We start from the raw sequence: 13,848 nt of genomic DNA on the forward strand, positions 1-13,848 counted from the left end.
ACCTGTGATTCTCCATCTTTTCATAAGGAAGAGTCTGTATCCAAAAAAGTTTAGATATGGTAAAGAAAAAGAGGTCCTGAAAGTACCAGAGGGGTAGCCGTGTTAGTCTGAATCTGTAAAAAGCAACAGAGGGTCCTGGACCCTCTGTTGCTTCTTGAGGTCCTGAAAGAAAGGGATTTGGAGATGAAAAGGTTGCCATGCTTCAGAGTTAAGTCTTTGCAACCATGAGCAAGGAAAACAACAGACATAGGCTTAGTCCGCCAGAACCCCTAAAAGAGCAGTACACAGCTGTCTCCACCAAAGGCTGACAGGGAGAACTGTCCAGTAAAAATACAAGGGGCCACACCTTCATTTTTATCAATCTTATTGATCATCCTCCGAAGTGGCTCGATGTACTTTGACAGCTGTTTGAGTTTCTCCAGGTACTGCTGCTCTTCTGACTGGCTGGAGCTTGCTGGACTCATGACGGAGTTTGGATTTCCTGCACCAGGCAAAAAGGTGAAGATTATACATCACATGTCAGAAGGGGTCAGAAAAAGCAGGACATTGGCTTATGAACTGTTGCTAGCGATTTCCAGCTGCATGAAACCCCAGAGCCAACAGACCTTTACATCCCCTTCTGGTTACCATTTCTGTTTTGTCAGAAAGTTATGAAAACCCTCATGTAATTCAATGACAAAAAAAATGAGATCAGACAATTCCAAAACTAGAATATTCTCCTTGCTGCACATGGCAAGTCCACCACTGAACTACTACTCGCTGGTCGAGCTCCGTAGAGCCAAGGGCATAATCGTGCAACCTCCGATTTCTCTGTGTATGTTTTAGTTATTAAGATGCATCACTGGATCATGCTCCACAGTACAGTTCTTATTGATGACAATATGAGTTACCTGGAGTGTTTAAAGGACCTGGAGATGGGACACTAAAGTTCTGTGGTGTTCGTGCAGCTGCTGGGCTCTGGGATGGTTGAGGAGATGGACTGGGGAGGAAGCTGCTGGGAGATGGGGCTGGGCCGGAGCTGAAGAATGGAAATGAAAGTCAATTCAACGCTTAATACGAAGACAAAGTGGCCTGTAAGAAGCTAGCAGACGAAATGGTTAGTCTGAGCGGGTACGTTTTACTGAGTGCTGCTGCAGCATTCTGCACCCAGCTGCACTGGAGTGGGAGTTACAAAAGTGCTCGGCATTGACTTGCTCTGCTCCCAGTGAAGTTTGTTGTAAAAATCTCATTGATTTCAATGGGAGTGAGGCTAGGCTAAAGCTGAACACTTTTGAAAATCCCACCCTTATATCACTGTACTGCCCATAGGCCCCAATCAGAATCAGGGCCCACTGTGCTGCTAGGTGCAGCAAAAACAGGTCTCTTCCCCCCCAAAATTTACAATCTAAGACTAACCCAGTTTTTTGTCAGTTTCACCACCACTCTTGCAAGGTAAAGATTCAGAATCCCTGCCAGAAAGGTTTGATTACAGCATTCAGTAAAGATTCCAAAACTAACACCACTGAATTTTGACTTAGTGGGAGAGACTCACTCTAGCAAGACTGAATTTTGTTAGTAGGTCTTTAGTAACTCCAGAGGTCTCTGAATAACTCCCCCCTCAACCCAGGAGCATGATGGGGCCTTTTTCTGCAGACCACGCAGAAGCCTTGGATTTAGGGGCCAGAAGCCTTGGATTTAGGGGCCATTGCCTTCTGCTTCTGACATCCCATCCAATCCTTTAACTCCCTCCTTCCATTAAGCCACAGTAATCCGGGGAGTATCTGTATGTGGCTGCACACAGAGTAGCCTCAGAGAAGGTGAATGGGGAGGGGATAGCAATATGAGCATGACTCCTCCAAGTTCCTATGACATGACAGCCCAAGACCTCAGGGCATCACTAGGGTTGGACTCCCCACTAGAAAGTGCACCAAGGCAAGCACCTATGACAACTTTGTTTTAACCTCCAGTCATGTTCATCACCATCTGGTGAGAGCATCTGCAGCTACCACGCACCTCAGGTGGTCACATTCTGGCTCACCTGACATTCGAGTTTGGCTGAGAAGTTGGCTGCCCTGGTTGAGGTGATGGCTGTGGCTGAGGAGGTGGTGGCATTGACTGGGGTGTCTGCGCTTGCTGGACAGGTGACGGCGACGACATCATGGTAATGCTGCTCTGGCTGACCTGAAATGGGAAAGAATATATTCAACAAAGAAGAGAGCGGATAATGGGAACCTATCTAAAAAGGCTTTGGCTATGGTGAAAAGAGCATCCTCTGGACTCTATAAGAAACAGAAAGTGTTAGTTTCCTAAACTCCTCCATAAAGAGAGCACTGCCAGTACCTCACATTTCTTTCTTGGGGCACCCAGGGGAATGTTTCACACCAACAGTTAAAACTCCAAAAAACATGAATTATTTTGGAGTCAGATATTGAGTTCCTCCTTCTTAGATTAAAATAGCAAGAGTTTCTTCTGAACTATCATTTCCTTTATTATAACAAGATCATGGAGGACTGGCTTGAGAATTTACGACCACAATAAAAAACCCATCCTTATTTTTGCTTTCAATCTATATTCTTCAAACCCTTTTCTTATTTTTTGGCTACTGCATCCAAATCAGTTTTCTTTAGGAGGAGGGGGAAGGAAAGGACAATGTATGGTGAGTGAAACGTAAGACTCTTGATATTTAAATTTGAAAGCCTGGGGGAGCCAGAAAAGTTTTCAAGTGGTTGGGATGGGGTGGGCAAAGGGGAGGTTATTTTGGTTTTACAGATAGGATCGGGTTGCATAAACCCAAAGGACAGAAGGCTCAAGCGGAGGAGAGTCTTTTAAGAAGCCCCAATGACTTCAAATCTACAACCCTTGGCAGGAGAAATTCTGTGTACAATAAAGTTTGTTCTTCAACTTGTAATCATAAAGTGATGAAATTAAAGGATGTGGATTGAAATAAACCAATTTATTCCTATAATCTTGTGGTGTTAACTCAGATAAACAAAGGTAAGTTGAGTTAGTCTATAAGACAGAACATCATGACATCACAGTATCCCATGAATTTACCATGAGTCTTCTAATGCGATCTTGATAATCAGCCAACTCAATTTCTACCATGTGGAAAGCAGAGAGCACAAAAATTCCATTCCAAACACTTCAGGTGCTCTGTAGATTTGCTCCTTTCCCTCACTAATTCAGAGCAAGCCCACTATTGTCACAGACCACACTGAATGCAGCAAACATAGGAAGCATGGCATGATCTACCATATGCACCCAAAGGGTCACAAGGTATTCTTGGCCTGGAACACCACACCTTAAGGGTACAGAAAGAGTTAAAGTTTTCCTAACTGGCTGTCCTCTCACATTTTCTTCTACCTCTTACACTGCTTACAATGACCCAGAACGTGAAGGTTACTATAATCCTACATGTGGTGTTCCAGTGAGCTTTGGACTTTAGTAAAGTGCCTCCCTCAGCACACAGGGCACAGCAAAATAGCAGGGAAAAGACAAGTGCAAAACTGAAGGGACGGAGATTCTAGACAAGAAAAAGTAATGAGCCCAAATGATCTAGCTAGATGGAAATCCAGGGCCTTTCTGAACCAACAGACACTCTACTAGTTGATAATCCACTAAGGTACAGCTTTAAGGTTCATGGCAATGCAACATGTTATGGTCTCATTTCTACTTTCAGTAGAACCATTCCTTTCCCACCCACTCCCCCATGACTTTAATCAGGGCCAGCTCTAGGCACCAGCAAACCAAGCACGTGCTTGGGGCGGCAGAATTCCAGGGGCGGCACACCGAGTTGTTTTTTGCTTCAGCAGCTGCGCTCTCGGAGCTTTTATTTATTTATTTATTTGCTTCAGCAGTTGGGCTCCCAGGGTTTTTTTTTTTTTTTTTTTTTTGCGCTTGGGGTGGCAAAAAACCTAGAGCTGGCCCTTCTTTAATACAGGGTTTCAAGACTTCTCTTTCCAGATGCTTTGAGGTAGCGGAGTTACCTCCCTTTTCTCCATAATAAGCAATGAGGCTGTGCTCACTGGTTTTCATGGGAGGGGAATATTTGCCAGTCTCTCTTCCCAGAAGCTGAAGAACGATGCTTGGAATTAAATGGCGTAATTCTGCCTCTCATGGAACTTTTGTGCCCTGAGAGCTCAAGTGAAGGAAGAAGAAAAACGTTTCACAGAGAGTTCCCCCTGCTTTCACTCCCAGTCTGCCCCAATGCACAGGTCCTCTCTTCTTGGCACGTATCCCTTCAGAGCACATCAAATAGTGTGAGCTGTTGAAGAGCAAAGGACTGCCTCTGCAGTGCTCCGAGCTTAGGACCAGACCCTCATCTCCAGTGTATGGGATCCTTCTCTTTAAAAGATTGTATACGCACTGTACAGCGCCCCTACGACACAATGGCAAACTGAATTAATGCTTATATCCTGTTTCCTTTCACAGCTCTACCCGTTCCCACAAGGTATGAGCACACACAGAGCACTTTCCCTCCTTTAAAACCAGCCTGCAACCCCTGCTGGAGTCAAGTGGGGAAGCTGCAGTCTGGTGCTTGACACTCAGTGTGGTTATGACATTTTCATATATTCCAAGGCCATCTTCTAGTCTGACCTCCTGTATAAAAAGCTCCTGCCTCCTCTCTAGCAGCAATCCCTCTGCTAAGAGTACAGTGCTTTACGAGATGCAGGTCAGGCCTGTGCTGAGCACCGACCTCTTCAGTCCATCCCCACCAAAGCTTTAGTTATCGACCTACTTACTTTCCCAAGGCTGCTTTGGTGCTTCAGGAATCTTCCCCTACCAGAGGCCATCTTATGCATTTGTAATCTTCTGACTCCTACACTGCACTATTCCCAGGGAGTAGGATTATATTATACAATAAACAAAACCTCCATTTCCAGGATGTGATCTTTACAGCTGACTCAGACTAGCTCTGTGAAGTCCAGCTCAATTGGACTTTAGTTTTGACACAGTTTGCACCCCAAGAGTACAGTGAATCCAAGCTACCCCGTTGCTTAGAGAGTAGCACATAATGCTGCCATGTTCTTTAGGGGAATCTCACCAAGTAGTAAAAACACTTTTGGCCTAAAGGAAAACTCTAGCAATCAGTTACCTAACAATACTTATATTTTTTAATGCTTAAACCAGTGAACAAAACCCTGTAGCAAGCTGGATTCAAGTTTATCACCAAGGACCCCCTGCTTTGCTGGCAAGACTGAAAATTCTGCAGAAACGTCAAATAAGCTTAACAAACAGGTTTTCATATTCGCAGTTGGATCAGTATCTGTCCTATTAATTTGATATTAAATTCAGTTTTACTTTATTCCTAGATTTCCAATGTGCTTTTTGTACCAACATTTCATAAGGGCAGTGTAGCAGTCAAGGCTACTGGAGAGTGTAGCAGATCAGGAGGGGAAGCTGGGGATTTTGACACCAAAGAATATGTAGCAGACAGTTTGGGATTAGTATACTGGCTCTTAACTTATCAGAAACACTTGGCTAAACATTAATAAAATAGAAAAGAACTATTTAATCTGACATTTAAATTACAATCAGTAGGCTTCAGAGTCGACCCAAATGAGGTAAACGGGGAAGCTCACACCTCGGTTATTGTTTTAGACTTAGCAAGACCCCACTGACATTTAATTAGTGTTTCATGACACTTCAGTAGCAAGGGCTAGAAGCCTAACATTTTTTAGATGAAAGTTTAAAAACAAAAACAACAACTGAGCTCAGTTCTGAATTTGGTGGCAAGTTCAATAGCCATGAAATTGTTGAGTACCCAAGCCCTACCAGCGATTAATAGCGCAGCTGCATTCTGAGCAAGATCCAGAAGCTACTCTGCAAAGAGACAATCAAGTCTTGTGGTGCCAGGGGCACATGCTGTGTCTTGTAGGATAAATCAAAAGCACAGTCTGGACAACAAATATTTTTTATAACAAGTCCACATTTGGTCCTTTCTTGGAAAAGTGTTATCAAATACGACACCAAGTTTCTTAACTTTAGTACTATTTCCAAATTAATCTTTCAGTTATTGAGATCAAGATAGACTTATGCAGACTACCAATAATCAGCTACAGCCAGAAGTAGGGCTGTCAAGTGATTACAAAAATTAATCATGATTAATTGCGCTGTTAAACAATAATAGAACACGATATTAAATATTTTGGATGCTTTCTAGATTTTCAAATATATTGATTTCAATTACAACACAATACAAAAGTGGTCACTTGATATTTATTTTTGATTACAAATATTTGCACTGTAAAAAACAAACAGCATTTTTTAATTTGCCTAATACAAGTACTGTAGTGCAATCTCTATCATGAAAGTTGAACTTACAAATATAGAACTATGTACAAACAAATAACTGCAATGTAAAACAATGTAAAGCTTTAGAGCCTACAAGTCCACTCAGTCTTATTTCAGCCAATTGCTCAGACAAACAAGTTTGGTTACAATTTACAGGAGATAATGCTGCCCGCTTCTTGTTACAATGTCACCTGAAAGTGAGAACAGGCATTCTCATGGCACTGTTGTAGCTGGCATCGTAAGATATTTACGTGCCAGATGCGCTAAAGATTCATATGTCCCTTCATGCTTCAACCACCATTCCAGAGGACATGCATCGATGATGGGTTCTGCTTGATAATAATCCAAAGCAGAGCAGACTGACGCATGATCATTTTCATCATCTGAGTCAGATGCCACCAGCAGAAGGTTGATTTTCTTTTTTTGTGATTCGGGTTCTGTAGTTTCCGCTTCTGTGTGTTGCTCTTTTAAGACTTCTGAAAGCATGCGGCACACCTCGGTCCTCTCAAATTTTGGACGGCACTTCAGTTTCCTAAACTTTGAGTCGACTGCTGTAGCTATCTTTAGAAATCTCACATTGGTACCTTCTTTTCATTTTGCTAAATCTGCTGTGAAAGTGTTCTTAAAACGAACAACATGTGCTGGGTCATCTGAGATTGCTATAACATGAAATATATGCCAGAATGTGGATAAAACAGAACAGAAGACATACAATTCTCCCCCAAGGAGTTCAGTCACAAATTTAATTAACACTTTTTTTTTAAAATGAGCATCAGCAGCATGTCCTCTGGGATGGTGGCCGAAGCATGAAGGGGCATACGAATGTTAAGCATATCTGGAATGTAAATACCTTGTAACGCTGGCTACAAAAGTGCCATGTGAACACCTGTTCTCACTTTCAGGTGATATTGTAAATAAGAAGCAGGCAGCATTATCTCCTATAAATGTAAACAAACTTGTTTGTCTTAGCAATTCTCTGAACAAGAAGTAGGACTGAGTGGACTTGTAGGCTCTGAAGTTTTAAATTGTTTTATTTTTGAGTGCAGTTATGTAACAAAAATCTACATCTGTAAGTTACACTTTCACAATAAAGAGATTGCACTACAGTACAGTACTTGTATGAGGTGAATTGAAAAATACTATTTCTTTTGTTATTTTTACAGTGCAAATATTTGTAATAAAATATAGAATCATAGACTTTAAGGACAGAAGGGACCATTATGATCATCTAGTCTGACCTCCTGCACAACGCAGGCCACAGAATGTCAATCACCCACTCCTGTATCAAACCTGTGTCTGAGCCATTGAAGTCCTCAAATCATGGTTTAAAGACTTCAAGGTGCAGAGAATCTTCCAGCAAGTGACCCACACTGCAGAGGAAAGCGAAAAATCCCCAGGGCCTCTGCCAATCTGCCCTGGAGGAAAATTCCTTCCTGACCCCAAATATGGTGATCAGCTAAACCCTGAGCATGTGGGCAAGACTCACCAGCCAGCCACCCAGGAAAGAATTCTCTGTAGTAACTCAGATCCCACCCCATCTAACGTCCCATCACAGGCCATTGGGCATATTTACCGCTAACAGTCAAAGACCAATCTTATTATACCATCCCCTCCATAAGCTTATCAAGCTTAGTCTTGAAGCCAGATATGTCTTTTGCCCCCACTGCTCCCCTTAAAAGGCTGTTCCAGAACTTCACTCCTCTGATGGTTAGAAACCTTAGTCTAATTTCAAGTCTAAACTTCCTGATGGCCAGTTTCTATGCATTTGTTCTTGTGTCCACATTGGTACAGAGCTTAAATAATTCCTCTCCCTCCCTGGTATTTATTCCTCTGATATATTTGTAGAGAGCAGTCATATCTCCCCCTCAGATTTCTTTTGATTAGGCTAAACAAGCCAAGCTCTTTGAGTCTCCTTTCATATGCCAGGTTTACCATTCCTTGGATCATCCTAGTAGCCCTTCTCTGCACCTGTTCCAGTTTGAATTCATCCTTCTTAAACATGGGAGACCAGAACTGCACACAGTATTCCAGATGAGGTCTCACCAGTGCCTTGTATAATGGTACTCTACTGGAGTATCTCTTATCTCTACTGGAAATACCTTGCCTGATGCATCCCAAGACCGCATTAGCTTTTTTCACAGCCATATCACATTGGTGGCTCATAGTCATCCTGTGATCAACCAATACTCCGAGGTCCTTCTCCTCCTCTGTTACTTCCAATTTATGAGTCCCCAGCTTAACAAAAATTCTTGTTATTAATCCCAAATGCATGACCTTGCACTTTTCACTATTAAATTTCATCCTATTACTATTACTCCAGTTTACAAGGTCATCCAGATCTTCCTGTATGATATCCCGATCCTTCTCTGTATTGGCAATACCTCCCAGCTTTGTGTTATCCGCAAACTTTATTAGCACATTTCCACTTTTTATGCCAAGGTCAGTAATAAAAAGATTAAATAAGATTGGTCCCAAAACCGATCCCTGAGGAACTCCACTAGTAACCTCCCTCCAGCCTGACAGTTCACCTTTCAGTACGACTTGTTGTAGTCTCCCCTTTAACCAGTTCCTTATCCACCTTTCAATTTTCATATTGATCCCCATCTTTTCCAATTTAGCTAATAATTTCCCATGTGGAACCGTATCGAATGCCTTACTGAAATCGAAGTAAATTAGATCCACTGGGTTTCCTTTGTCTAAAACATCTGTTACCTTCTCAAAGAAGGAGATCAGGATGGTTTGGCACGATCTACCTTTTGTAAAACCATGTTGTTATTTGTCCCAATTACTGTTGACCTCAATATCCTTAACTACTTTCTCCTTCAAAAATTTTTCCAAAACCTTGCATACTACAGATGTCAAACTAACAGGCCTGTAGTTGCCCGGATCACCTTTTTTCCCTTTCTTAAAGATAGGAATTATGTTAGCAATTCTCCAGTCATACGGTACAACCCCTGAGTTTACAGATTCATTAAAAATGCTTGCTAATGGGCTTGCAATTTCATATGCCAGTTCCTTTAATATTCTTGGATGAAGATTATCTGGGCCCCCCAATTTAGTCTCATTAAGCTGTTCGAGTTTGGCTTCTACCTCGGATGCAGTAATATCTACCTCCATATTCTCATTCCCATTTGTCATCCTGCCATTATCCCTAAGCTCCTCATTAGCCTCATTAAAGACTGAGACAAAGTATTTGTTTAGCTATTGGGCCATGCCTAGATTATCCTTAACCTCCACTCCATCCTCAGTGTTTAGCGGTCCCACTTCTTTCTTTGTTTTCTTCTTATTTATATGGTTATAGAACCTTTTACTATTGGTTTTAATTCCCTTTGCAAGGTCCAACTCTACATGGCTTTGGCCTTTCTCACTTTATCCCTACATGTTCTGACCTCAATAAGGTAGCTTTTCTTGCTGATCACTCCCATCTTCCACTCCTTGTAGTCTTTCTGCTTTTTCTTAATCAGCTCTGAGATGCTTGCTCATCCAGCTTGGTCTACAACTCCTGCCTATGAATTTTTCCCCCTTTCTTGCGATGCAGGCTTCTGATAGTTTCTGCAACTTTGACTTGAAGTAATTCCAGACCTCCTCCACCTTTAGATCCCCAAGTTCTTCAGTCCAATCCACTTCCCTAACTAATTTCCTTAATTTTTTAAAGTTAGCTCTTTTGAAATCAAAAACCCTAGTCAGATATATTTTTGTTTATCCTTCCATTTAGTTTGAACTGAATTAGCTCATGATCGCTCGAACCAAGGTCGTCCCCTACAACCATTTCTTCTATGAGGTCTTCACTACTCACCAAAACCAATCTAAAATGGCATCCCCTCTTGTTGGTTCAGCAACTACTTGGTGAAGGAATCCATCAGCTATCGCATCCAGGAAAATCTGAGCCCTATTATTATTATAAAGTGAGCAGTGTACACTTTGTATTCTGTGTTGTAATCGATATCAATATATTTGAAAAAGTAGAAAAACATCCACAAATATTTAATACATTTCAATTGGTATTCTATTGTTTAACAGTGCGATTAATCGCAGTCAATTTTTTAAACCGCGAGTAATTTTTTTGAGTTAATCACATGAGTTAACTGTGATTAACTGACAGCCCTAGCCATAAGCTATTTTCTACTGCTGTTCTACCCAGCAGCAACATGTCTGAAGACAAGATAATGGCAACACATCCAACAAACAATATTAGTCAAGCATTTCTCTAGGGTACAGACCAAAACCACAGCATCCATGGGACAAACAGAACTAGATATTTTTCTGCAATCTTAATTGAATTTCGGGGGATTGGTTTTACTCAAAACTTCACACTGTGGGACGTGAGCTACCCAAACACCTGCCCAAGTCAGTTTAGTTTTTAAAACATTTTTCCCATTATTGCTAACTGATAGTCTGTTCATCCCACTACATTTTCCAGGAGCTATTTTCATTCCAACTGGTGCCACATGTACATGTTCCCCTCTTTCACTGGCCTAGGCTTCCCCAGTTGTCCAATACTACAGGACATAATTTTCTGAAATCGACACTTACAGTCTGCACCTAATTCATTTGATGTCAAGAGTTAAGATGTCCCAGCAACCACTGACACAATAGCACTAACAGGCCAATATACAGAACAGGCAGCTGGGCTAACAGACTAAGGATCTCTCTCTCACTGGTGATCTCACTTTAATGGCTGGATGAGACACTCAGGGCTAGTAGTGTAGCAACACCTACTGACATTCTTCTTTGACTCAAGTAATTCCAACTACAGAACAATTAGCAGGATTAAAAGAATTTTCCAGTTCCAACCAGAAAAAAATGGCATTGAATAAACATGTCAGAGCCTGCATCTTTCTGCAGCATGTGCCACCTTATCCAACACCTTACTTTAACATGAAGTGTACCTACTAAGTGTGACACTTCAGCAGCAAGAAATACACCGTACAAAGGACTCAGGATTTATGGGTCTCAGACACTCCCAGAGCTCCAAGGCCTGCTAGTAAAGGAAACTCAACACACAATACTGGGAGGATGGCAGAAGTGTCTTGTCACCCGTTAATAGGAGAAAGCAATATGGAAACTGGAGCTGCTGGGCAGGTATCAGTGTGAACATAGACGTGCAGCTCATGAGGCCCAGGGAGTCTGTCTTTATACATGCAAAGCCAATCAAGCGTTGGGATGAGCAGCAGGAAGAGTTGATCTCCGCTTCAGTGTCACTGCATGAGATAAGTTTAAACTAAGAGATTCACCCAGGGCTGAGCACTACAGAACAGACGTGCATGGTTTCATAACCAATTCATAGAGTTGAAGAGGGACTGTGTTACTGTGGCAATGGTAATAAGTAGATGAGCACCGAACTCCTTTTCTGTGTCCTTCTAGTTTTCCCTGTTCATTCCTGAGATGGCATATGCTGCGCAAGTGAAATCCAAATGCAAGCAAAGCTAGTGCTGGTCCGGTTCTGTTATGGAAGGTATAATAAACTCACACTTTAAGATCAGAAGGGACCACAGAACCTCACCCACCCACTGCTGTAATTGACCCATAACCTCTGGCATATTCTGATCCAACACTTCCCAAAATCAACTGGATGGGGGCCCGGTCAGCCTTTTCACTGAGGCAGGTCCACAGGAAAGGTGCAGCTATGCTTACTCCAGCTACATATCTTTGAATGGATTGGCAGAACATGGACAACTTCCTGAGTGAAAGAGGGGTAGGAAGTGCAGCAGAAATCCAGAACTGTAATTTGGGTGCATAATCATGTGCAGTTTTATTTTATTCAAAGATTGTAAGTTGCAGCTTTACCAGGAGCTTAAAGTAGTAACATTTTTTTCTTCAGTTCAGGGACATTTCAATTAGGGGCATTCCATATTTCCTACACTATGTCCTAATCATCAATTGAAACTGAAATTGGCCAACTGTATTGCTCATGAAAGAGGAACTAACACTAGCGAGAGCAATGCATAGTAAGAAGAGGTGTCAGGCAAGCTTCCCAACACAACTCACCCAATGCCTTGCACTCTGGCCCATGACACTTACTATATGAGTCCTGGGGCCTCTCCTCAGCAAAGACTAGCCATGCAGTGGTTTTGTGATACGTGCAAAGATTAAGCAGAGACCAGAAAATTCGATTCATTTGAGACCTGAACCAGATATGAACATGGAAGTTTTAAACATGCAAATAATGTGAATGGTGTCACTTTTGCAAAGCTTTATTCAATACTTCAAGCTTTCAAAAAGCTTCCATTTAAAGGGGGAAAGGTACACTTTGGACAGTCCTGCTTAAAAAAAACAAACCCAACACTACGAGTGGCTAAGAGCAATTATCTGCACGTAGTATTTTGCTGAAGACAAAAGTGAACTTTTAGTTTGATGAGCACTAAATATAACCCAAGTACTGAATGCCTTGTACAATCTCTGACACAATGCGCTTCAACTCAGTAAATACCTGTGGCATTTGCTGTCCGCCCAAAGGAATGGAGCTTGGAGGCGTGGCAGATACAGCGGTGGTAGGCGGGAACCGTGGTCTTATTTGCATCCCACCTCTGGCCATAGTTGCGGTGATCATCTTTGAGGACAGAGGGACAACAGACAAAAGTAATCGCAAAACAAGAAATGCAGTGCACTGGCAGGATGAGAAGCACATGCAACCTCCGGAATGGGACTCAAGTGAACTTTTCTCCAGATAAGCCTAATAAGCTAGTTTATGGATCCAACCCCCTGCTTCATATACTCTATATCTCCATTTGTAGAGGAGTAATATCTAGATTCAAGTATATGGGAAAAGGCCAATTATATAGAAGCATAATTTGGTTGAAGGGGGTTCCCAAATTTTGCCTGACATCTTGAATTTCTAATTTAATATTGGAATTAATGGTTCTAAGACTTATCAAGAATGCTTTATACAAGCTTCTTCAATTATATATTGTCACAAGTCTTGGTTTCTGATGTCCTCTACCATATTATGGATTCATCTGAGGATTTGAAACCCACAGCAATATTTGTACACTGCATCTTTCCACATTAATGGAATGACAGACATTTCAACAGTAACTGCTGATAAGAATCCTCCAATGAAGCCTGTGATTTAGTGACCAAGACTTCAGAACCAACCAACCTATGGCAGTACGACTCCAAAGAGACTTCCAACAGAAAGGACTTCTAGGGTTTAGATAAAATACTCCCTCCTTCCTCCTGCAATCCCCAGAATAGGTGAAACGTATGGTCAAAACTAAAGCTTGAGTTCCCTTTGGGTGAACACCCATCCTCTCTGCTAAATAAATAGCCCTAAGGCTTCAGGCCACTAACTTCAATTAAGTACTAAAGCTCTAACTTCAATAAAGTAGGCTTCCCTCACAGATATGTTCATCTCTTTTCTTGGTTTCCAAATTATAAGGACTCAAAAGAATCAGTTGGAATATAAACACTGCTTAGGACAGATTTCAAGGGTCAGCACTAGAATGCATTTATTTTTAGAAGTAGTCTTAGGGGTGAGCTACTCCTGGTCCCAGAACATTCAAATCTCCTTGCAGGCTGCTGGGTCTAGAAACCATAGTTTTTTATAATGGCTTTAAATGCTGTAATTACAAAGAA

General features: G+C 41.8%; 1 protein-coding gene across 18 annotated transcripts in view; it reads right to left on the minus strand.

The window, feature by feature from the left end:
- MED15 (mediator complex subunit 15) overlaps positions 1-13,848 on the minus strand; it is a 44,400-nt gene that overhangs the window by 6,709 nt on the left and 23,843 nt on the right. For 10 of the 18 annotated variants that reach the window (XM_065567936.1, XM_005288580.5, XM_065567942.1 and 7 more), the window contains 4 exons: positions 12,704-12,823; positions 2,018-2,160; positions 891-1,018; positions 347-481 (listed from right to left, as the gene is read on the minus strand). In XM_065567936.1, coding sequence (XP_065424008.1) covers positions 347-481; positions 891-1,018; positions 2,018-2,160; positions 12,704-12,823 — 526 coding nt within the window. The remainder of the gene's footprint in view (positions 1-346; positions 482-890; positions 1,019-2,017; positions 2,161-12,703; positions 12,824-13,848) is intronic. The other 8 variants (XM_065567946.1, XM_065567940.1, XM_065567947.1 and 5 more) reach the window with 1 other exon arrangement.

This window comes from Chrysemys picta, chromosome 15 (genome assembly GCF_011386835.1).
Source record: "Chrysemys picta bellii isolate R12L10 chromosome 15, ASM1138683v2, whole genome shotgun sequence".
Lineage (NCBI taxonomy): Eukaryota > Metazoa > Chordata > Testudines > Emydidae > Chrysemys > Chrysemys picta.